The 26313-nt window shown below is 37.8% G+C and overlaps 1 protein-coding gene across 2 annotated transcripts; it reads right to left on the bottom strand.

Moving 5' to 3' along the window:
• Nucleotides 1–801: 801 nt before the first annotated feature.
• On the bottom strand, nucleotides 802–24674 carry LOC149843459 (serine/threonine-protein kinase 12-like). 2 transcript variants are annotated; one of them, XM_089999824.1, is made up of 13 exons: nucleotides 24495–24674; nucleotides 23410–23829; nucleotides 22265–22339; nucleotides 22052–22147; nucleotides 19586–19671; nucleotides 19323–19443; nucleotides 8644–8723; nucleotides 8455–8517; nucleotides 8234–8349; nucleotides 2545–2630; nucleotides 1488–1609; nucleotides 1216–1348; nucleotides 802–1137 (listed from the first exon to the last, which is right to left on the bottom strand). In XM_089999824.1, the coding sequence occupies exons 2-13, from the start codon at nucleotides 23725–23727 to the stop codon at nucleotides 1024–1026; spliced, it is 1410 nt and encodes a 469-aa protein (XP_089855950.1). In that variant the 5' UTR covers nucleotides 23728–23829; nucleotides 24495–24674; the 3' UTR covers nucleotides 802–1023. The 2 variants fall into 2 exon arrangements, with proteins under 2 accessions (XP_089855950.1, XP_089855951.1); XM_089999825.1 differs by lacking the exon at nucleotides 24495–24674 and adding an exon at nucleotides 24362–24376.
• Between the last annotated feature and the right edge of the window lie 1639 nt (nucleotides 24675–26313).

Genomic DNA, 26313 nt, shown 5'->3' with positions numbered 1-26313 from the left:
CTGTTTGCACACGATGAAAAAAGTAGACAATTGAGATGCGTGGAACACAGCATCCCACACATTTCGTGGGACACTTTTTAGGTGTCCTGCAGTGTTCCACCCCTCTCCCTAGAGCAGTGGTGCCCAGAATACCTTGGTCAAAAACCAAGGTAAAAAAAGAGTGGAATACTTGGGACAAAAACTCAGCTTGTCCAGAACACCTCTACGCTTGACCAGCAGTGTCTAGATAAATCTGTTCTACACAGTTCTGTCCGAGCAATCAACACCCCCAAAATGAAGTCTTGGCAGCACCTAGGTAGCCTACATTTTTTTTTGACAGAGAAAGCTGGGGTTAGGCAGACCCCTACCAGTTATACAACTATACCATAGGGATTTGAACTTGCAACGTCCCAACACAAGGTGACGTGCACCAACTGCTCTTGCCACACAAGCGGAGCCGCCAGACTCTGTTATCTAAGAACCAATGATTGGATCTTTAGCTTGAATCCTCCTTGTGAAATCAAACCTGATAAAATAGGTCAAATTCCTATCAAATTTAACCATTTCATTTTGTTGTCAAAGGAAAAATAAGCATCCAGAAGAGGCAGAATCAGACCCAAATCCATCTCAGATATGCAGCCAGAACAGTGCCCGCTTATCAACCTGTTTCTCTGAAGACCACATGTTTCAAGTGTGGCCGTGCAAGAGAGATCTCATGCAAAACACATGAAATAAGAAGGCTCCATGAGAAAATGCTTTCCCCAGAAACATAACAGAATTTACCACTAACAGGATTTCCAATGTTAAATGGCATCCTCACGCTTTTAGAACAATCAAGCATAATTTAAAGCAGCTTGTACATGCCAACGCATACCAATTTATTGTTTTATGTGTGCCAAATGACACAAGAAACAAAAAATATACATAACATGCACGCTTTTCACTTTGCCATACCAAACTTGCACCACTTGCATGATTCAGGCAGAGACACAGCACTGATATCTTCAAGTAAAAAAGAAATGCAGTATACAAAATGAGAAATGATCAAGTTCTGGAATGATCAAAGAAAGAGGAGCTACTGCGGGGTTCAATTTGATCTTTCTTGTGCCGCGAGGTCCAAATAGCTTCGATTTTGTGGAAGTACCTCAATGGCTTCGTCTGAACACAAAATATAATGCATCAGATCAACATCTTAATTTTAAGAGTACAGGAACTGAAAACTTGATGCATCCTTACGAGTTTTCTGTTATAAAACTCCTTCCAATTCTTTTTCGAGATCAACTCCTGATTGATGTCATCCAAGCAGGCTATGATTTCTCGAAATGATGGCCTCTCAGCAGGCTTCTCATCCCAGCATCTTACTATTAATCTGCCAAAAACCTCTTATTAGGTTCCCTCAAAAAAAAAAAAAAACTCCTATTAGAACATTTGTGCAAGCATCAAGTTTAATACAGTGAATCATATTACTTTAAATCATGAAAAGCTTCAACCCATGTCAAAGGACATACTCTTTAAGACCACGGGGGTAAAGCTTTGCCGGAACTCTGAAAGGGGGCCTTTCCTTGCGAGCATAAGCTTTTGGAACCTCGTCGTCTTGTTTCCCGAGAAGTGGTGGGCATCCTTCGATCATCTGAGAATGTCAAAAAGATGATGAAATTTATTTGCAGAAGATTGACCGAGCAAAATTCTACTCATTCTAGTTGGTAACAAGAGGAATCCAAGGGATGCAAAAGAATTTCCTTCTTCCCTACTAATTACTGTGATTAGCACACTAATTAGAAGTTCTCGTCAACACAAATTTGCAACATGAAACACTAAATATGTACATAACGACCTCTGCTTATCCATCATTAGGAAAGCAAGGGTTGAGTCCATTTTCAGCAAGCTTACATAAAGAAGCTCGGATGAAGTGGGTTCAGTAGAAGGCTACAGAAGGTAGCATTGGTCACTTGCACGTTAAATCTTCAAAGTAACATTTTTCTATGTCAAAACTACCAAGATTGAACATATTTTCTATCAATTGCATCGTTGTGATCATTGTCTATAGCACCTCTCTACACCAAATGAAGGTTCAAATTACAAAGAGTTCAAGTGCAACATTCTATCAAAAGGATCTGAAACACAAAGCCAACCAAAAACATGGATAACATTCATTGAGAAAAAAAAAGGAAAGAAAGAAAAGGGCCCTCCTTTAAATATAAAAGATAACCTTGATAGGGATATGCATAAGCATCAATTATCCAAGGATTCAAGGGATAAGTAGCGTATAAGAACTAAAAACAACATTGAGGCATATTAGTTACACATTTTATTTATAAATTACAAGAGAAAATTATGGCTCATCTTGCTCCTATCTTCCTTAACAGCAGATATTTCTGCCTTTACCAGGGAAAAAATGGGGGGTACTGTATAAACAAAAAGCCTAGCCAGCTAGAGAACCACAAGTACACAGACAGGAACTTCCATGTTCTGGTTTACCTACATGTGAGCAACAACCTATAATTGTAGAAACAGTTGATAATCTTGGAGGAAAGGAGAAAAAAAGACACGTAGAGCTTATATTACCTCTTGTAGAATCAGAGCAAACGAGAAAACATCCACCTTTGTATCATATTCTTCATTTAAAAAAACCTCTGGAGCTACATATCTACCTGTCCATTTAATAAATTTGCTTCAGAAAATAGGAAACACAAAAAGAAGAAATAATGCAACCATGGAAAAACAATGAGATCACAAGCTAATACAACAGACAACAATTTGAGAGTAAACACCTATGTCTCAAAAAAACAAAAGAAAGCCCATAAATAACTCAAATCCTTAAACCTTCACTTCGTAGATGTAGCTCAGTGTTACAACAAGGGTAATGCGTTGAAAGCCCTTTCCCCATATTCTACTGAATATTTGACAAAAAAATACACAGATTATGTCATACGCAGATGATGACTTCAAAGAGACACCTCCAAACTTTTTTTCTTTTTGGAACTATTAGCACATAATAAATGTGAGTTGCTGGGCTCAAAATGGTGTATTCCTAGGTCAAAATCATACCCAGCCATGAGAAATATACCCAATGAAGTCCGTGCTACATCGCAGCATAATTATTACTGGCTTAATTTTCATACCAAGGGATATAGCCATCCGTTTGCAGGCCTATGAGAGTTGAGTGCCACGATACACAACAGAAGAGGCATAAAACTAGGCCCCTAACTGGAAGTCCTAATTGCAGAAGCAAAATAGTCTCTTAAACATCCATTGTCCTCGGACAACAGCAGTTGATTGAGCACTTTATATTCTGTTGGGATGGAAAATATTTCTAAGAGCGTGAAGTGCGAAACAAACTGATATCTGAATTGAAACTGAGATACTGATGCAAGTCCTCCCCTTCTGAATCAGGGACAACTACTTACAAGATCTGATTGATAAATTCTTCATTATGTGAACTTAATATAATGACAAAAGGAAATTTGAGTCTGGTTTAGCTGGACAACACATTTCCAATCTTTTAAGAATACTGTGAATTTTAGGCCATGTCTGAACTCTGAAATTTGGCTTGTGAAGTGCAAAAAACTAGATGGTTTCATAGATTTTTTTTCCTCTATTGATAAACAAGCTACAAGTATCCACTGTGGAAATGAAAATCTGGACCCATTGGCTAAGAGTGTAGTCCTACGTTTCTGCCTATCTTACTTGACCACAATTGATCGACTCATATGTTTAGCATTAAACATGGAATCATAAATTTCAGTATTGTGTAAAACAAATGTCAAGTCACCAGTATATGGATGACAGGTTCTTCGAGTCAAATTATTGTGTGCAACATTTTTTTGTCTGTAAAAATATAGTGCATACTACATAGAAATGCTTATACAGTCAAATTTTGAGTCTCAACCTTCTGCATAAGCAAGTAAACTAGGACCTTGTTCCAAATAGTGACTTAGGACTAGGTGACACCCATGTCAATATAGTATATAGTATAAATGTGAGTTGCTAGGCTCAAAGTGTTGTATTCCTAGGTCAAAATCATACCCAGACATGAGAAATATACCCAATGAAGTCTGTGCTACATTGCTCATTTAAAAAGTGCTATGTTTGTATAGGCTTCTAGGCAACGCCTAGTCATTGACTAGCAAAGCCTAGAACCCAAGGGGTCCCCACAGCAAGGTGAAAAGAAGTCGTTATTGGATCTTGGACCCAAGTCGGGTCTGTGCAGAACCAGACCCGGTATTGGATCGGATCAAGATCCAAACGTTGGAAGTATTGTAATTATGCTTGTTGTAAAAGGGTATGCTTGTACCCTAAAATTATGTAATTGTTATATACTCAAAACATAATTTAATGAGGGTGCGTTGAGCTCTTCTTAACGTGTTTTCTCTGCAGCCTCTTCTCGAAGTTTTTGTTTCTTCTTTCATGCACTGGTGAACGTGGAGATATTCATAATTTAACATGGTATCAGAGCAGTGTTAAAGCTGGGCCTGAGATTGCTTTCCAGAAGGATTGTCCAAAGAGATGATCTGAGGTTTTCAAGTCAAGAAAATATTGATTCTTCAATCTTGGTTTGTGAGCGTGTCCTTCCCCCTTCTCTTTTTTTTCAGTCCAGGTAAGGACGTTAATGTCTCCCTTTCTTCTACTTCAGATCTGATTCCCATTTGATTAGACGGCAGTGTCTTCCCCCCCCCCCCCCCTTTTCAGCGTCTTCTCTTCTCTTTTCTTCCTTAGACCTGATTTTCTCAGAATCAGTCAGTTTTAATGTCTTCCTTCTTTACTTCTATTTCAGATCTGAATATGTGTTTGGCATTTCTGAATGTAATAAGTCAACTCTTTGGCATAGTCGTTTGGGTCACTGTGGTCGTCATTTTATTGAAAAACTTGTCTTGAATAATTTCATTCCTAAGTCCAGTCTGAGTTCAGAAACCAATAATATAAAGTGTCCTAGTTGTCATTTATGTAAGTCATGTTTTGCCCTTCAATTCAATTAATAAGAGAGCTTCAAGGCCCTTTGAGGTCATATGTTCTGATGTCTGGGGTCCTGCCCTAATTGCTTCTGTTTTTTGTTGTAAATATTACCTTATTTTCATTGATAATATACTTGGATATTTTTCATGAAACATAAATCAGAAGTTTTTGGATTGTTTCAAAAATCATTTCTCTACCAATATTCTCAATTTTCAATGTAATGGAAATGTAATGGAGGAGGTGAATTCACTTCTAATGATTTTATTGGTTTCCTTAACATAATGAGATAAAGAGAAAAGTGTTTTGCCCACATAAACCTCAACAAAATGGGGTAGCTGAGAGGAAGCATCGACATATTGTTGAGAGTGCAATGAGCATGATGCACGGAAGTAATCTCCCTATCACCCTATGGACAGAAGCTTTTCACCCCACAATCCATGTGATAAATCGATTGTCCATGACCATTTTAGAAAATAAGTCATCACTTTTTTCACTGTCTGGCATACATCCCGACTATCATGAATTACGCAGGTTTGGATCTGTGTGCTATGTTCACGTTGACAGCTCATTGAGACATAAGTTTCAGGACAAAGCCTTAAAGTGCAGGTTTGTGGGATATACTGAAGACTACAAGGGGTACAGGTGCTATGATCCATTGAGCAAACGCGTTAAAATATCGAGAAATGTGGTCTTTAACGAGATAAATTTTGACAATCAGCCTGATGTTCCAAGTCTTCATGTTGTTGATTCACGTCCCAGTGTCGAGGTGTACTATCCGTGGTTAAATTCAGAACTCTTCTCCAATGCTAGGGAAGATTGCCCTACAGATTGCAGTCGGAAGGAGATATGTGAAGAATCAACAACTGCATCCCAACCAAAAGAGGTTACCACACAAAACTTGGAGCCAGTAAGGTATAAAGGTATTGTATACACCCGGCGAGAGAAAGAGTCATCATCCATCCCTTGCACAGACATTGGTCCTTCTACTCCCGCTCCACAGATGTTAGACATCAGAAGATCCACCTCGACCCGACATCCGCTTGACAGGTGGGTAAGCTATAAAAAAAAAATCATTGAATTTTCAACTGTTCCTAACGTCCATAAACAAAGAGAACGAGCCTCTTACATTTTATCAAGCCGAAAGTTCTAGAAGATGGATTGAAGCAATGAATGAAAAAATGGAAGCCTTACATGAATGTGGTACATGGGAAGTTGTGCCTAGACCACTAAATAGAAATGTGGTTGGGTCGAAGTGGTTGGACAAGATAAAATATAAGCCAGATGGAAGCATTGAAAGGTATAAAGCTAGACTTGTAGCCAAAGGATTCACACAAGAACAAGGACAGGACTTTGATGAAACTTTCAGCCATGTTGTTAAGATGGGAACCATTCGCATTGTGTTGAGTCTAGCCATTGAACATGGATGGACGTTGAGTCAGTTAGATGTTAAAAATGTCCTTTTACACGGAAACCTAAAAGAGAAAGTCTATATGGAACAACCCACTGGGTATGTAGAACAAGATGTTAATCAGTATGTATGCAAGTTGAACAGAGCACTCTATGGATTGAAACAAGCTTCTCGATCTTGGTTTGAAAGTTTTTCGCTGGAAATACAGAAGCACGGTTTCTCTCGGTCTCTTCTAGATCACTCATTATTCATTCACAATGAACGAGATGTCACCACTCTTCTATTGATATACGTAGATGATATCATTATCACAGGGAACTGCAGCAATCATATTGAGGAACTGAAGAAGTTATTAAATAAGAGATTCAAAATGAAAGATCAGGGAGAGTTGCGACATGTTCTTGGGGTGGAAGTTGATAAGACGTATGATGCACTTACTCTTACTCAACACAAATACACGATGATATTCTTAGTAGGGCAGGCATGAAAGATTGTAAACCATTGATAACTCCAAGTATCATCCATCAAAAATTGAGTTCTAAAGAAGGGGATTTATATGGAGATCCCACTAGGTATTGTAGCATAGTTGGCATGCTACAATACCTGACTTTTACTAGACCCGACATAGTATATTCGGTTAATCAGTATCTCAGTTTATGCATGAACCCCATACGTCGCACATGGAGGCAGTTAAGTGAATTCTTCGTTATCTGAAAGGTACAGTTGGTGATGGGCTGGTGTACAGGAGAAGTGAATTAAATCAAGGCGGCCATGAAATCATTATTTATGTTGATGCTGATTGGGCTGGTGACCGAGATGAACGACGATCAGTTTCTGGTTATTGTGGTTTCATTGGATCAAACATGATCTCTTGGAGTAGTAGAAAGCAAAAGGCGGTTGTCAGGTCAAGTACAGAGGCTGAATACAGAACGATGGCTGCTGCCACTGCTGAGGCTACATGGATAAGACATCTCCTGACAGAGATGGGAGAACCAATTGCTCGATCACTTCTATTGTGTGATAATCAAAATGCCATCAGTATGTCCTTTAATTTCATTTATCATAGTCGAGCAAAGCATATTGAGATAGATCAACACTTTGTCAGGAAAAAGGTTGAAGAAAAGGAGATTGAGCCTATGTTTGTGCGAACTGAAGAGCAAGTTGCGGACATTTTCACCAAAGGGCTGACAAAGGACAGATTTTGGTTTCTGAAAGGCAAGTTGTTCATGGTTCAGGACCATGCACAACTTAGGGAGGATGAAAAGAAGTCGTTATTGGATCTTGGACCCAAGTCGGGTCTGTGCAGGACCAGACCCGACTTCTGTATTGGATTGGATCAAGATCCAAACGTTGGAAGTATTGTAATTATGCTTGTTGTAAAAGGGTATTTTTGTACCCTAAAATTATGTAATTGTTATATACTCAAAACATAATACAATGAGGCTACGTTGAGCTCTTCTTAACGTATTTTCTTTGCAGCCTCTTCTCCCAATTTTCGTTTCTTCTTTCCTGCACAGGTGAAAGTGGAGATATTCATAATTTAACACAAGGCACCACCTAGTACTTTGTAGTTTGGAGTACATAGGTTACATTGGCTATTAACAACAAATCAACCGAAAGCCTAGAAGGCTAGAACAAAAGGATCAAGATTCACCAGAACAAAAGGATCATCACAGCCAAAGTAAGTTAACAACCATTACCACACCCAGCCTAGAAAATATATAAAATGCTGCAGAAGAAGAACAAAAAAGGAATCTGAAGAAACCCTTACCAAGGCAAACATTGCCAAAAACCAGCAAGTTGATGCTTAAAATAAACTTAATCACAAAATGGGAAAGTCATCAGGTACTCAAATTTTGGCAACAAACAGAGAAAATCTTTAATACTACTCACAGGAGTCTTGGCACATTAGAAGTCTATCTTCCTTTACAGTAGTTCTCATTTTCAGCATCTTGCTTACTCCAAAGTCTGCAACTTTCAGATGCCCAGAATCATCCCGCAGAATATTTCTGTTGTCTTACTCGCAGTAGGTAGCCAGTGCAAGAGAGCAATGATCAGATATGTTGGTTAGCTAATATAACAAAGTATAACTATTCAAGTTCCACTTCACTTACGAAGGCTCGAGGTCACGATGAATAATCACCTCTGGCTTGTGCTCGTGCAAGTAATTCAACCCCCTGATAGTGTAGAAGGGAATGAAATTTGACCCAGAAACCCACAAGAACAAACAATGGTTACAACAATACGATGTCACATCATCAAATGAGAGAGAGAGAGAGAATAAGCCAGTGCTTTCGACAGACCTAGCAATATCTAGTGCAAATTTTATTGCCAGCAATGGTCTTAAGGCTCCTTTCATGTTCAAGTATGCACGAAGGTCCCCCTGTGAAATGTAATCAATTAAAGAGTCAGGACATTGGACTACAGACAAAGGATACCCAAATTGTGATATTTTGGAAATATCAAGATATTATTGTGATACATTGGGGAAAAAAGGCAAAATAGAAAGTTGTTTTTGAAATCTCACAATTAAAAAACTCAATCATACAATTCAAGTATATTATGATATTTTTGTGGTTCTTTCAAGTCATTCTTAATCTTTATTTTCTTATGCAACTTATATGGGGTTTATTTTGTTCTATTTGCCTTTCCTACATCTTATTAACTTTCAATCTTTCATATATTATAAAAGAATTTTTTCTTTCATACACTTGATTCAATGGGATTGATATTGCTATCTTTCTTCTTAACAATATCCATTTAACCCCATAAGTTTTTTGACAGACCTAGTTACCTGGAGAAGTGGCAATAGCTAGGAATGCATTGTCTATGTTAAAAATAAAATTGTATTCAAATACCCGATAAGGGTATTTTTGTCTTTTATCATATAGTACAGTCCACTAGGGACTGAAATGTAATTTAGCATTGTAATAAATAAACTGCCCAACAGTCATATTATGACTGTTCGGCACAACTGTTGTGTTGCAGGGCCTCAGAAAATCCTTGCAAAATTTTGGAAACATTGAACTTTATCTTGATATTTGTAAGTGTGTTTCTGATGTAGAGTTGATTGGACCATGCCTTATATATCTGCACATAAATGCATATAAGCTTTGGATAATGAGAATGCTGTGATGTATATATATTATAATGATAAATGTGGGCATTTTATGCTGTTGGTTTTGAACAGGCTGGCTGCCAACTGCCAACTATTGTGTAGGTCTCAGAGATGGTTGCATGAGGGATCAGTTATGTTAGCTGGATTAGTGGATTCACTCTATGTTCATTGAGGGGTATTGGGTTCTACCAAAAGGAATGAATGATGGACATGTGAAATTTGATTGACTTTTACTAATTTTGTGATTTTATATTAAGTTGGTAAGCCTATTGTTATTATGCTATTTGTTCTTTGAAAAATGAACACTTACATATGAAAAAAAATGCCCATAGCCTTTGAAAAATGAAAAATGAAAAAAGAAAAAGTGCCCAAAACTCGCTCGAGTCAACCCGAGTCAACCCGAGTCAGGCCGCGTTTTCACAGAACGAGTTAGCTTGCCGAGTTGACTCGTTGGAGGGCCGAGCTGAGCCGAGTCACCGAGTTGACTCGGCGTGTTTTAAAACCATGCTCTCAATAGATTCATCGCTCTTAGTTTTTACCTTAAATACCCATCTACACCTTATTGTTTTTTTACCCATAGGAAGATCTTGGAACTCCCAAGACTTTGCCATGTTGAGAGCTGAAAGCTCACATTCCATTGCTTTCGGTCATTCATCATTCTTTTTTGCTTCTTTGAAGTTTTTGGGTTCTATATAGGAATGAATGACGCTAAGGCAGGCTATATGTTTAGGAGTAAACGAATCATATGAAATAAACCTAAAAGGCATTTTTCTACTTCTCTCAGTTCTTCGTAGGTTTTCATCATTTGTTGAATTGGACCTACTAGGTTCACTGAATTTTTCAATTGCACTCCTAAAATTGTTTCTATCTCTATGGGTATATGTTATAGGATCTCTCAATGCTCCTTCATTTCTATGTTGGGGGATAGGTGGATGGGAAGAGCCATCTTCTTTATCATTGACGTCATTATGAATGAAATCATCACTATCATCATCATGTGCTAACATTTCAAATAAAAAAGAGTAATCCATGTTTTCTTCAAAAGGTTCATTCCTTTCAAAACCATTAACATTTTTCAGAAAACTCACATTTCTGTAAACATATAGCTTATCATTCTTAATATCATAACAACGAAACCCTTTTTGGGTTTCAGAATATCTAAGAAAAGCAAAGGCAATGGCTTTTGGTGAAAGCTTGTTGTTCTTATCAGTAAGAACGAAACATTTGCAACCAAAAATTCTCAACCGACTATAGTCGGGTTCTTTGGTATACAATTTTTTAAAAGGTGAGATATTGTTCAAGTTTTTAGAAGGTAGACAGATGCTAAAGCGGCTTCAGCCCAAAAACCTTTTGGGATGTTTTGAGAAACAAGTAATGTTCGAGTTGTCTCTATTATATGTGTATGCTTCCTTTCGGCTAATCCATTTTGTTGAGGGGTTTTGGGACAAGATCTTTGGTGAAGAATACCATGACTTTCAAGATAATTTTTTAATTCACTTGAAAGTTATTCTCCACCAGAGTCGGTTCTACAAATTTTTAGATTGTCATTAAATTGATTTTTAATCATCATATGATAGGTTTTAAAAATCGAGAAAACTTCATATTTGTGTTTAAGAAAATAAATTCAACAATATCTCGTGTGGTCGTCAACAAAAATGACATAATATGCAAAGCCTCCTTTTGATAGGACGGGTGCCGCTCCCCATACATCCGAATGAATAATTTCAAAAGGTCTTGTTGTAAACATAGATCTTTGACAAAAAGACAATTTTTTTATTTCCCCAAGAATACAATCATTACAAGTGAAATCACTTTTACAGACTTTTAATAAAAGGTAAATGAGAAATTTTTGCAATATTTGGATGTCCAAGTCTCTTGGGGTCATGTGAAAAGAAGCACCCGAATCTAAAAGCCAAGAGGTCTTACCGAGAGAATAAGAGGTTGACATGGCGGCTCCGAAAATAGCCTCTTTTAGAAGAGGTTGAAGTGCATCCACGATTTGTTGCAATGAAAGAGCTCCATTTGAAGATGACGAGCGCTCTTTCTTTTGAGGTTGGGATGTAGTAGCCATGGCAAGTAACTTTTTCCACTTTGGGCAAATATGCTTGATATGCCCCGGTTTCTTACAAAAATGGCATAAAAGCTTGCTATAATCTTTCTTCTCTCCTTGACCACTTGAGTTTTGATTCTTGAACTGAAAAGGCTTGTACATCCTTAAGTTGCTCCCCGGTTTTGAGACGGCATTAACTCCTGCATTTTCTTCATTATAGAAGGTGTAGCTAGAACACTTGGGTTGTTCTTGCTTATACCCATACGAGTCTCTTCCCCACCTATGTAACACGGACTCGGCTAAAGGGTTGCCGCACCCGCGTCGACACGCCCCGACACGGGTGCGGCTTCGGACTCGGCCCGGACTCGGTCAACACCGAGTCGGACTCGGTCAACGAGTCCAGGCCGAGTCCGTCTACATTTTGGACTCGGTCAACTTTGACCGAGTCCGTCTACATTTTGGACTCGGTCAACTTTGACCGAGTCCAAAATTGTCCATTTCGAGTTTTAAAATAAGTTTTGGATCCGGGTCGGGTCGGGTCCAAACCCGACCCAGATCCAAATTTTTTTTGGCAGTCGAACCCTAAAAGGGGTTTATCGACAGGGAGAGGGGCTTACCCTCTCGATTTTGCCTCTCCCCCTCAGCCCCTGCAGCTTTTTCCTGCACCCACGCCGGCGATCCGAACTCCGGCGACAGGCAGCCACCGTCTCCCCCTCCGTCAGGTATGTCGACCCTCCTGCACCCTCTGCTCGTAGCCTCCCTCCTTGCACCCTTTGCACGCAGAAGAGGGGCTCAGCCCCCCTCCCTGCACCCTTTGCTCGCAGAGGAGGGGCTCGGCCCCTCCCTGTGCTTCCGACTCATAGAGGAGGGGCTCGGCCCCCCTCCCTGCACCCTCTGCTCGCAGGGGAGGGGCTTGGCCCCTCCCTGTGCTTCCGACTCATAGAGGAGGGGCTCGGCCCCCCTCCCTGCACCCTCTGCTCGCAGCGGAGGGGCTCGGCCCCTCCCTGTGCTTCCGACTCATAGAGGAGGGGCTCGGCCCCCCTCCCTGCACCCTCTGCTCGCAGGGGAGGGGCTCGGCCCCTCCCTGTGCTTCTGACTCATAGAGGAGGGGCTCGGCCCCCCTCCCTGCACCCTCTGCTCGCAGAAGAGGGGCTTGGCCCCTCCAATATTCCCTGTTTTCGCAGGGGAGGGGGTCGACCCCTCCCTGTGCTTCTGACTCATAGAGGAGGGGCTCGGCCCCCCTCCCTGCACCCTCTGCTCGCAGAAGAGGGGCTCGGCCCCTCCAATATTCCCTGTTTTCGCAGGGGAGGGGCTCGGCCCCTCCATGCTTCCCTGTTTTCGCAGGGGAGGGGCTCGGCCCCTCCCTGTGTTTTCCATTCATAGAGGTAGTGTTTATTAATATTAACTTTATTTTATTTACTTATTTTCTTTTCAGTTTTCACTTTTCAGATATAATGGCGAGTTCTAGCGGTAGTGTCAATACATTTGGTTCAAGTTCTAACCCTGAATTAGATGTTTCTCAACCACTTTGGAGGCTTGTGACAAAAGGGATAAAAGCTAGTAGTGGTGGTGGTGGGAATGTGCAGTTTCATTGTAATCTATGTAAGACTGTTTTCACAGGTTCTTATACGCGTGTGAAAGCACATCTTTTGCATATTCGTGGTCAAGGAATTAAGGCATGTTCTGGGGTTGACAAAGACATGTTAAAGCAATTAAAAAAAGAACAAGAGGAAGCTGAAAAGAAGAAAATTGCAGAGATGAAAAGCGATTCGATTAATTTGTCTTTTCCTACTGCTAGTGATACACAAGAAGAGCTTTTAAAGAAAAGAAAGATGGAAAGCAATAAAACAATACAAGCGTCATTCAAAAACATGGCAAGAGCAGAAATTGATAAAAAGATTGGTCGATTCTTTTACTCAAGCTCAATTCCTTTTAATGTAGCTAGAAGTCCATACTAGAAAGATATGATTACATCTTTGGCTAATTGCAATTTGAGTGGTTATGTGCCTCCTAGTTCAGAAAAACTAAGAACAGTCATTCTTGCAGAGGAAAAAAATAGAATTGAAGACTTGCTAGAGACCCAAAAATTTGCATGGAAACGACATGGAGTGTCGATTGTTTCTGATGGGTGGACTGATATACAAAGGCGACCACTGATAAACTTCATTGCTTACTCACTAAATGGGCCAATCTTTTTGAAGACTGTTGATGCATCTGGAGAGTATAAAGATGCTGAATATTTAAAGAGATTATTTGTTGAAGTGATAAAAGAAATGGGTGAATAAAGTGTGGTGCAAATCATTACTGACAATGCTCCAGTTTGCAGTCGTGCAGGAATGAATTTGGCAAGTGAAGATACATATTCACATATTTTTTGAACTCCTTGTGCAGCACACAGTTTAAATTTGGCACTTAAGAGTATATGCAATCCATCAAAAGATGATGCACATGCACATGAAATGTGCTTATGGATTGAGGAAATAGAGCATGATGTTCGAAATATTAGAAATTTTGTTGTAAACCATCATCATGCCCTTTCTATATTTAATAGGCATTCTGATCTCAAGTTACTGAAAGTTGCTGAAACTCGTTTTGCTTCTCTCATTGTTATGATAAAAAGAATTAAGCAACTCAAGAATGCATTGATGATGATGGTGGCTGATCAAGATTGGGATTTTTATCGTACTGAAGATGATGTCAAGGCTCAAGCTATCAAAAAATGCATCTGTGATGATTTTTGGTGGGATAAAATTACATATTTTGTTGAATTTACAAAGCCTATTTGGGAAATGCTGAGAGAAGTTGACAGAGATGTACCCATGCTTCATAGAATTTATGAAATGTGGGACAATATGATTGAAAAAGTTCAAAGTATCATTTTTAAACATGAGAAGAAAGATATTGCACTTGATGATTCAGAATTTTATAATCATGTACATTCAGTTTTAGTGAGAAGATGGGATAAAAGCAATACACCTTTGCATTGCATGGCACACTCTCTCAATCCAAAATACTATGCAAAAAAATGGTTGACAACAGGTGTTGGTCGTGTTTCTCCAAATGAAGATCCTGAGATATCAAGAAATAGAATGATATATTTGGGAAGACTTTTTAATGATCCTCACATGTTTAAGGTTGTAAATAGTGAGTTTGGCAAGTTTTCTACTGGGAGATTTGATTCTTTAGCAGCACTTGTGGCAAGGGACGAGGAAGATCCCCTTAATTGGTGGGCAACATATGGATCAGAGACACCAAATATGCAACGTCTTGGAATGAGTTGTTATCCCAACCTGCTACATCATCTTGTTGTGAAAGAAATTGGAGTACATATGCTCAAATTCACAATATTAAAAGAAACAAACTCACTAGTAAAAGAGCAGAGGATTTGGTATATGTTCACTCAAATCTACGATTAATTTCTCGTCGCACCAAAGAAGAGTATAGGTACTTTTTTTTCTTTGTATTCAAAGTTTGTATTTAAATATTTGTATTCAAAGTTTTAAGTTAGATACTAATATAGTGATTTTTTTATGCAGTTGTGGACCATCCAAGAATTGGGATGTAAATCCAGAAGATTTTGACTTGGAGGGAGAACATAATTTACATACTCTTAACATGGACTACCTTGATACTGTTCTTCCTTCTAATTCAGACGATGAGGCAGATTTATGATAAGTTTTGTTGTTTATCATACTCACAAGCTTCTTTATGTATGTGTTATATTTTGGTAAGTTTGTGTTGTTAAGAATTGCTTTTTTTTTTGCTTTAAAATTTACAATCTTTATGTGTTAATTTATTGTTATATATATATATATATATATATATATAATTATAATATTTAAAATATATATATTTATAATATATTTTTTTTAATATATATATATAGCCGAGTCCCCGTGTCCAAATTTTTTGGAATTGCGCCGCACCCGTGTCGCACCCGCACCCGCACCCATGTGACATAGTTCCCCACGTAGTTTAGTAATCACATCTTCCAGAGAAGGGGAAGTGAAGACGGATAAAAGAGAAGATCAGATTTGTTCGCATTCAGGCCTAAACCCATTCGAAAAATTAAAAAAATCTATCTTCTTCCAATTGTTTATGACGAAGCTCTATGGCTTCTCCACTCCACTTGGGTTCGAGCATAGCAAGTTCATCCCAAATAGAAGAGAGTTCGGCAAAATACTCTCTTATAGTCATCTCTCCTTGATGAAGAGTTAGAGCTCTCTTTTGGAGGTAATATTTATGAGACAAGTCCCTAGAGGTGTACATCTTCTCAAGGTACTCCCACGCTTGAGAAACCTTCTTAAACTTGATAATATTGGCGTGTTAATTCTTGTTTCTACGAATAAGAAAATCCATGAGAGGATTTTAAAATTCTTCATTTCTCATTCTTCATGCTTTTTGAGCCTTAGCTCTTTCTTCGCCTTCAAGGATTTTTATTTCTCCTTTCTCCATCAAGGTTATCTTTGGCTCCAGTTCGGGAATTGAGCCTCGAACATAACCCCAAAGCCCTTTTCCTTTAATATGAGCCTCCATGTTTCCGGGCCAGACATGATAGTTTGACCCATTGAGTTTGAAGCCGAGAAAAAAAATGAGTCTTTTTCACCCATTAGAGAAGAGAGATGATGAAAAAGAATACGTACTACAAAGGATTTTTAGACCTTGCTTGATAGAAGAGTTTTCTAAAACATTGGATGAACAAGCGAATCCACTTCAATGTTCAATCACCAGAAAAATCGAGGGCATGCTTTTTGAGGTACCCGAAAAAGTGAAAATCCACACGATCTTTTTTTTTCTCCAACCTTGCTCTGATACCATGTGAAGAATCCTTGCAAACAATCAAGTTTTCAAATAACTTGATACTTCAAATAATCAATACACAAAATAAATGTACAGTGTTTATAAGCTTTACACCACAAAAGAAGTGCAATAAATGGACAGTGTTTATAAGCTTTATACCAAAGAAAGTGCAATAAATGCGCAGTGTTTATAAGCTTAATGAGACAACTCCTTAATGTAATGAATGCATACAATGGGCTCACATAGCCCTTATTTACAAGCATACTTAAGAGACGTTGGGCTATTCCCAACGACTCTAAGAGTTGTTGGGAATCAGCCCAACGTCTATCTTTTTAAAACTGTGTACACAGTCAGTGGCCGACTGTTGTATACTGTACAGTCAGCCACTGACTGTGTACAAAAACATTATATAAAAAAAAATAAGAAATGAAAAAAATTACAAAAATAAGAAAAAATAAAAAGGAGGAATTACAATCATATTCAAAAACATGAATATGCGTAAAATGTAGAAATGACTAAAATACCCCTATAGCCAATACAAGAAAGAAATATATATTTTATATATACAAGTACATGGATACATGTACATATATATGAAATATATATATGTATATGTATATTCCTTTATATATAGAAAATACATTGTCTTGTAAATTACAATTTAACAATATCTTATACAAAAGACATGAATAGAAACAAATTTAAGCATATATGTGCATCAATATAATTTTTTTCGTTAGTTAGATCATAATTTATAACACTTCAATGCTACTTTTAATACACCAAGAGTAAAGAGAAAAATTAAAAACAAGTTTAAGCAAAATTTCATAAGATCATACTTACAAAATACACACAACACCATTATTTTAAAATTTCTCAAATTATTTTAAAATATATGACAATTTTTCAAGAAAGGACAAAACAAAGTTCAATAATAGAACAAAAGCCAACAAATGCTCAAGCATACAAAATTGTATACATATATATCAAATAAAGCAAATTTTTAAAAAATTAAGATTCAAACATGATTTCAAAAAACATACATATATCTAATTTCACAAGATTAAACAAACAAACCTTATAAGAATGAGTCCAACAATAATAAAAAACAAAACATTCAAAGTTTTTTTTTTGTTTTAATAAAAAAAAGCAAGCATATATATATTTAAAGAATAAAGAAAACAAGTGCTTTCTCATGCATAATGCATAAAAAAGATAGCACAAGAAATACTTAAAGACATAAAAACATATCGGGTCTAGTTTTTCCTTGAATCCAAGCCACACAATGATCATGAATCCTTTACGAAACACAAACTTGAACCAAAGAATCCTAAGACCCAAAAGAGGCAAAATGCAAAGAAGAAATTATTGGCTTTGATACCATATAAGGAAATAGCGGAAAATACAAAAATAATGTCAGTAAGGGCTTTACAAGATCATGATCACAAAAGTCTATAAGCACAAACCAATGCCACTAATGGCTTACAAGATCACAAACATAGTGTGCACAAGCACAACTCCACTATCGGACAAAACAATAGCCAAAAAGAGGTAACAACACAAGCACTAAGTGCATATAAAACATTGAAGATCTAAATAGAAAAACACAAAATATAAAAAATATTCATCTATATTAAGCATAAATGCTTAAAAGAAGCATTAGTTACAAGCAAGGTTGCCATACTAGGAAGCGAAAGTGGGAAACGATACGGGAAGCGGAAGCGAGAAGCGATGTATTTTAAAATGTAAAGGAAGCGGGAAGTGAGGAATATTAAAAAAGAAATATAAGAATTGAATGAGAATCAAAATGAAACACAAATAAAAACTAAAATAAAGTGACTAATATTAAATTTCATGATTTTTTTAGTGTAGGAATTAAAATTTTAACAAAATCTAAAAATGATGACTACCAATTTAAAGAAAACACATGAAAGTGAGTGATAAGGGTGAGAAAAAACACATAAAAAACATGAAAAGTTGAGTAGGAGAACATATAAGAAGAATAGATGAAGCATGTGGAAAGCATAGGAGAAGCGTGGAGGAACCCAGGTACTCATCAAGTTTCGGAAGCGTGGAGTATCGTGCTTCCGAAGCGAGTTTCCGGGAAGCGAGCTTCCCACCTATCTAAGAAGCTTCAGGTAACTCTGGTTACAAGAGAGGGGTTCAACCCCTATTTATTCACGAAAGGAGAGCATGGGGCTCTATTGGAGAGCTCCCAATAGAGTCGTTGAGAGCTCCCAACGGTCACAAATGTAACCGTTGGGGAGCCCCCAGCGACTCTATGGTCTAGTATTGTTACACGAGTAAAATGATGAAAATGCCCCTAGAGGCTATTTACCTATTACATCATTATATATATATACATGTACATGTACAACTTAACAAGGACATGTGACAATTTTACCTGATAAGAGTGCCCTCAATTCCTAGAGAGAGAGAGGGAGTCATATTTAGCCTTTAACACATCAGATAAAGTGAAATTTATGCACAGTCAAAAGGTCGAGGAGAAAAGGGTCTTTAAGGACAATGTCATAAGAAAACACACACACCAATTGAAAGCACTTCTTCCAGCAAAGAAGAGACGCTTGGCTTTGAGGAAGGCATTTTGTAATACATCTTTTCTTCTACAATATCACGGTAGCTCTCCCTCAAAGAATCAGACATATAGAAGTGCAATACTACAATGTAACAAAGCATAGGAAGCAAGCCAAAGCTGCAAGTGAAGGCCTCCATTGTCTTTAGAACAGTACTCTTGTGAATTATTTTCCCTTCGGCAATCTAAGACCCAGAACTTTAGGACCATACAGGTTTTCCATGGTCTATAGAATGCTAAAGAGAAGTCATTTTCATGTACGCTGCAACTAGGAGATACAGCTACTAAATGATAAGATGAAGGAATGAATAAATATCAACCCAACAAGATACAAAGTAACAAAGCCCGATATTCTAGGTTATTACCATTTACCATCTTAATGCTATCTTAATATCCTAGGCATGGGAAACAAAAAAAAAACCTTTGGCAGATATTCTGTGACAATCATCATTGGGCTGCTTTGAGTTACAGCGCCCAAAAACTGGACAACATTGGGATGCCGTAATTTCTGCAGCAATGCCAGCTCATCTCGGAATGCCCTCCTGTAGAATCAACCTGAGATCAGAATTGGAAAGGCTGGTAACCACTCAGCTCATGAAAAAGAATGGTCCATATTGATCACCAAAAGTACAAAATTTACATTCAGCTGAAAAACAAATAACAAACATTTATCAAGTTACTTACACTTTTTCCTCATCAGTAATAAAATCCTCATCAAGCTTCTTTACAGCAACTTGAATTCCTCTCCATGATGCAATGCTGAAGGTTCCCTGCAAAAATCATACATATTCCGATTACATACATCTGTTAAGTAATATAGACAATTATAGGGCAAGCATTGGCACCGTAAAAATCTATGGATACATGATATGTTGACTGCTAAGCAAGTACTAACTAACCTATGAGATTTCTCTGTTGATGGTGAAAACAATTTCTTCATTGCTATTTATTATGTTGATGCAAAGTCATGTTTAGTTTGACACTGTCATCTATGATTATGCAACATTTGTTCACAAAAAGTTTCTGATAATTGCATAATTCTTGTTCATCAACCTTGAGAGTTGAATACTAGATGTTACTGTCTATGAATTGCTTTAACTTAGTAATTTGCTTCAGTTTAGTCATATGACACTGTTACACCACATTTTCCAACAGATGGAATGCAATGGATGCACCACAAGCAAGGTTTAGCAGGCTGATAGTGCTATTGTTACACGACCAGATGGAGAGTCAAGAGGATCTGAGGCATTGCTTGACTCACCTTTACTTAAAGCCTTAATGCATGCACACATGCATAAAAATATATACAAACAAATAAAATATCTTGCATATAAAGAAAAATATGAATTGGATATCATGTACAAGGAGAAAAAGAAAGAGCTAGAAGACAAATAAGCCTTAAGTAGCAAGGCTGATTGGCCAATACTCCGACATGACGGGACCTTCTCTACTTCATTATGGATAAGTATTACATACTACCAATTTTTCAGATTCCCTTTACAAGGAAAACCATGTAATACTTTAAGATCAGTGTTTTCAAAAGAAAATACAAAAAACATAAGAAAAAGATAAGAAAACCTAAGAAAAAATTAAGCCATCAAAAATAAAGAAATAAGGAAATAAAACAAAAAAACAACAACTACGCCTTCATCCCAAAACAATTGGGGTCGGCGATATGAACCAAAAAAGAAAATCATTATGGGTCTTCCACATGAATCCTTCTCCTCCAATCATTTCTATCCAATGTCATGTCCTCGGTGAGGTTCAAAGCATTCATATCCTTTCCTATCACCTCCATCCATGTCTTCCTAGGCCTACCGCGACCTCTTTTAACTAATATATTTTCCCATTTCTCCATCCTTCTAACCGGAGCATCATTAGGCCTTCGCCGAATATGTCCAAACCACCGTAAACGATTCTCTCTCATCTTATTTTCAATGGGTGCAACGCCCACCTTCTTACGTATCTCCTTGTTATGAATCTTATCTTTTATTGTATTTTCACGCATCCATCTCAGCATACGCATCTCAGCTGCACTCATTTTTTAATATGATGTATCTTGGCAGCCCAACATTCTGCACCATATAGTAAAGTGGGCCTAATAGTCGTCCTATAAAACTTTCCCTTCAACCGCAATGGCATTTTATGATCGCACAACACTCCAGTTGCACTCTTCTATTTCATTCACCCAACCTTTATCCTATGATTTACATCTCCATCAATTTCTCCATACTTTTGAATGATAGATCTCAAATATTTGAAACAATCATCAACTGGTATTTCTTGCTTACCAAGCTTCACTACACTCCCATCACTACTTCGTTGCTTACTAAACCGACATTCCATATATTTTGTCTTACTCTTACTCAACTTAAAACCTCTTGCTTCCAATGTCTGTCTCCATAATTCTAACTTAGCATTAACCCCAACTCTAGACTCATCAATCAAAACAATATCATCAGCAAACAACACACACCACGACACATTTTCTTGAATTGATCTCGTAAGCTCATCCATCACTATAGCAAATAGGAAAGGGCTTAAAGCAGATCCTTGATGTAACCCAACCGTTATAGGAAAATTGGTTGTCACCCCTCCACAAGTGCGGACATTGGTTACTACTCCTTCATACATATCCTTAATTATACTAATGTACTTGAGAGAAACACCTTTCTTCATCATTGTCCACCAGAGAACGTCCCTAGGTACTCTATCGTATGTCTTCTCCAAATCAATAAAAACCATATGCAAATCTTTGTTCTTCTCTCTATTTCTCTCAATAAGTTGTCTAAGAAATAAGAAAATAGAAAAATAAAAACCATAAATTTGCAAGGAAATAGAAGCCAGCCAAAGCCTAGACATTTACTCTTGACCAATAATCTAGTTAGTCTCCCAACATCAACAAAACTCCTTTTTTGTTTAAGAAGATTAGTTTCCATCTCAGACATCTTTTCAAAATCACTAATCTACATGACCAGCCAATGATACAGTAAACATAACTGAGAGTCACATATCCAATATGTTCCCTTTTTATTTTCCCAATAGGTCAGACCCAGTTTCTGTGCACATTAAAAGTGATCGAGTAACCTACAGAATATAACAAAACCAGAACACAATTTATGAAGCAATTGCTGAGAAACCAACAAGTACCTTTGTGAGAGGAATGCTGTTAGTAAAATCAATCTCTTTTGGATGAATTTCGTATTCTGGAACTTCCCGAACATTTTGGACGTGCATGGGAGGCATCTTCAAATAGAAAAAACCACTGGTTAGTATGGTTGATGATCCTTAATGAATAGAACAGAAAATTCCAGGCTTATAATCTGGTAGAAAACAAGTAAATTATGACATGAAAAAGCATACCAATGGTTTTGCTCCATATTTCTCCATAAGCTTGCAAACATCATGGTTTTTATAATAGAGTGCATCTGCAAGAGGCTGCTTGAAGGGAAAATAATTAATTTCAGTGCAACACTCTCACTGGTCCTTGATCAGGTCAGTGTGGCAGTAGTCAATCTATTGACATATCAAGGGTCAAAATACATGCAGAAAGATTGCAAAGAGAAATGTTTGTTTCCATTAACCTGTTTCTCAATGTTACAATGCCAGTTCCATATCCAAAAGTGTAAGTATCAAGGCAGCCAGGAATAGAAATGGAAATGGGAAACGACTTTTTTAGGTTAATCTGAAAACAGAAACATATGTGCATGTATAAACTCTACATGGGAGCCTTCCCTTTGGAGAGGGAGAGAGAGAGAGAGAGAGAGAGAGAGAGAGAGAGAGAGAGAGAGAGAGAGAGACATGACCACACTCACACACAGAGGGACAGGAGCCTACATAAGCCAAGCACCCCGTGTTCATGCCCTGACTACTAACATTCACAGGCAGCTGATCTCATTATCCCAGCCTAGTGATGAATCAACATTTAAAAGCATTTTGCTTCTGCAACCTTGATCAACACATGTATGGAAGCGGAAAGATTTGTTTGGCAAGCGATAAGTAACTTCAGAGGTTCAATGCAAAAACTCAGAGAAATAGGGGAAAAAATGGATTTACAAGGTCCCAAATAATTGGCCTATTAGAAATACCTCAGCTTTCTTCATAACTCTAACACTATTGTGTAGCTTCACGATTTCATTCAAGAACAATGCAATTCATATTTATGGGAAAATAGAAAATTTTCTTAAAGGAGCACTTCATTTCACATGGCATAGTGATAATGGTTTTGATGGGAAACATCTATCCGTTCAGCTAAAGCTAGGAAAGTATTGAACCACATGAATACATTCCCTTGTAGTTTTTATACGTTCATAATCATGTACGAAACAAAATTTATAGCTATCTCGTACTTTGTGAAAATCTATGCATGTATTAAAAGGAAAAACTGATATCATTTCACGTTTTCACAACTAAAAAACTAAGCAAAAGAAAGCCACCCAAATAAAAAATGCGCAGAATGCAAAAACAACACTTGGCCACTGCAATGAACCACTACCAATGGATCTTACCGTGCTTCCCCAGCGGTCCTGGAGATCAACCTTGGCACCTCGCTTAAGCAGCGATTCAACAACATCCACTCTACCTTGGCACGCAGCAACATGAAGGGCAGTCCGCCCATCAATATCTCTAAAGTTCACATCCGTCCCTGCATCAAGAAGCTCCTGAATCCCTTGCAGATTGCCCTCGTTTACCAAGTACATCATCCTGAACATCGGATCGATCTCCTCCGGGATTGCCGAGTCCATAGGTACCTCGGCAACCATGGTCTCTGGAGCAAGAGAAGATTGTCTCCCGAGACCAAACCTCCCAAGAGCCTTTTCCTCCATTAAGGAGAGACCACCACCAACCCACGAAACAAAAAGGATCAAAAAGGGAATGACCAGATCCAATTTTTTGGTACGCCGAATGTGCGAACGTTTTCGAAAACCCTGATTCACAAAATTTCAGAATCAATGATAGCAATACTAAGCCCCTCATTCGAGCAAAGGAAGCGACAGCAGTTTAACTCAGTATCCTTGCCAAAATTATTTAACTTAAATTGACCTATTCCAGGGTTCAAGGAGTAGATCTGAGGGGAATTCAACCACAATTACTGAAGCTAACGAGAAAAAGGCAATTGAACTATAGACCAAGACCCCAACTTCAATAAAAAGAAAAAGACGAACTCCAATGCTAATGCGCAAACGCTAGGAACAATTTTAGATCAGAAAACAGCCAAAAAACAAAAAACAAAAAAAGAAAGAAAGAAATGGAAATCAACCTAACATTCCCAAATCTCTTAAACCCTTCAAGTGAAAAAGAACGACTCAAAAAACCTAAACCCCAATTCCACCAAAACCCTTGGACTGAACTAGATTACACACTCAACAGCCAAGATTCAAAGCAGAAAAACCCCAACCAATTTCAAAACCACCAATTACGACGAATCCGAACGACAACAAAGACTTGTAGCAGACTCACCAGAGAATAAGAAGAAGAAGACAAAACCCTAAAATATACAACCCTAGAGGGGATTTCTTCGTTCTGCAGAGAGAATTTCGGTCTAGCACAAGAAATGAGAGAATTGGGATTCGAAAAAACAACTTATCGTTACCTTTGTAGCGAGAAGGAGCAAGGGATTAGGGCGTTCTCCGCGTTGCGAGGGAATGGAATCTCCTGAAAAAGGGGAAGAAGACGCCGTGGAAACTTCTGTGGTGGAATGATAGAAAACGCAGAGAAGGAAAGGAAAGGGGCGGGGAAAGACAAAGGCAGGAATCAGATTTCCCAATCGACAAAGGGCGAAAAAAGGAGTAAAGAAAAAGGTGGAAATGTGGGCTGGCCAGGCTTAGGAAAGTGATTAAAGTGGCTTTTTTCTTTTTTTCCTGAGAAGCGGAAAAATCAGACAAAAGTTAAAACCGGCAAAATATCGGTAGCCAAAAACTCACGAGAAATTGTTTGTTTTTTATTTCGTATTTTTTGGCAAAATCTCGACAATAAAAAATAATTACAAATATTAAAATTGATTTTTTAAATAAAATATTTAAAAAATACGCGGTTTTTATATAAATAGACGATAAAAAAGATAAATATCAAGTTTAAAATGTGATATTTATGTTTTTGATGAAAAAACATGAGAAACTCCCTTTTTTAACTTTTGGTAATTTCTCGTAAGATTTTCATAAATCTCATGTGATTTGTCACTATGCTTCAGAGCAAGAATAAGAGACTTGGTTGCGCTGGATTAAGCCTACAAACCTGCTGCCACTTCCCCAGTAGTATAAAGCCGTCACTTTCCCTGTGAGATTTGAACCTAGGCCTCTTGTCTATAGGACTAGGGACTATTGAGACTTTATTTATCTCAATAATCTTATGGGGCATTTGCATGTCATGGAAAATGGGCATTTTCCACGAAAATGCATCGACGGGCTGCATTTTTGCAGTGCCCAAAATTTCAAAACAAACAGAGGAGCATGAAATCCACTCAGCGTGCCAAAATGCTTGCCGAAACCCCCCTTTTCCATAAAAGCCCATTCCGTGACATGCAAACGCCCCCTTAGCGTGGGAAAGACTAAACGTGATCACCACTTTGATGGTTTGGTTTACTTTCTTAGTACGGCTGAGAAAAAGGAGACCCCGCAGCTCATTCAAACTTGTGAAATAGACTTAGTAAGCCAAACATGAACAGCAAGTTTCAGCTTGGCCTAGCTCGTTATAACTGTGTAAAGTAATAGCTCGAGGGATGGCTTAGGTTCGATTCATTGTCTCTTTTTATTTTATTTTTAATCTTTAAATTTGTGCATTTTGTTACAATATTTTGATAAAAAAAAAATCAAGAAACATGAGGCTTTGATAAAACTCAAGAGAATTTTCATGGCATAAGTTCCTTTTTGAACTTTTGTCACCATGTGAGAAGGTAGACGATATTTTTGTACCTTAATTTGGCGTATTTTCATATGTGCCAAATTACCAGGCATCATTTGTGAGGGACACTTTCTCATGAGATAATTTTGTGGGGGACATTCTCCATACAAATATAAAAATAAAAAATGAGAGTTTTTTTCTCACCCCTTATTTTCTGATGTTTGTTTGGAAAATGTCAATGAGATTTATTTTCTCATTTGTATGAGATTCCAAATCTCATGAGACTCAACCAGAAATGCCCTTTTATGTGTTTGAAGCTAATAATACATGTGGGCTTTAATATAGGATCATCAAGGGGTTTGTGGTGCCAACATGGATGCATTCCAGCAAAGGTGGATTCCATTCAAACCATCTACAATAAATTTAATGCTAAAAAAATGTGGTGGAAATCTTTTCAAAGTATCAAGTATCCCATAAGTTACATGTCACATTCCCAACATATTCCCAAACCTACTCTATCTCTACCCTTGAATGCCAAGGATATGCTTGAAATTTAAAAAGCTCATGATCAG

Source organism: Nuphar pumila, chromosome 3 (genome assembly GCF_984573655.1).
Source record: "Nuphar pumila chromosome 3, dmNupPumi1.hap1.1, whole genome shotgun sequence".
Taxonomy (NCBI): Eukaryota; Viridiplantae; Streptophyta; class Magnoliopsida; order Nymphaeales; family Nymphaeaceae; genus Nuphar; species Nuphar pumila.
The sequence above is the reverse complement of the archived record's forward strand: the minus strand, read 5'-3'. Positions and strand labels throughout refer to the sequence as shown.

Excerpts from the sequence above, each read along its gene's own strand:
- LOC149843459 (XM_089999824.1), bottom strand. The coding sequence starts at position 23,727 with ATGGAGGAAAAGGCTCTTGGGAGGTTTGGTCTCGGGAGACAATCTTCT. Across the intron at positions 22,340-23,409 it reads AGGACCGCTGGGGAAGCACG|CCTCTTGCAGATGCACTCTA; the intron begins GTAAGATCCATT and ends CCCTTCAAGCAG. Across the intron at positions 1,138-1,215 it reads AGTTTTATAACAGAAAACTC|ACGAAGCCATTGAGGTACTT; the intron begins GTAAGGATGCAT and ends TTTTGTGTTCAG.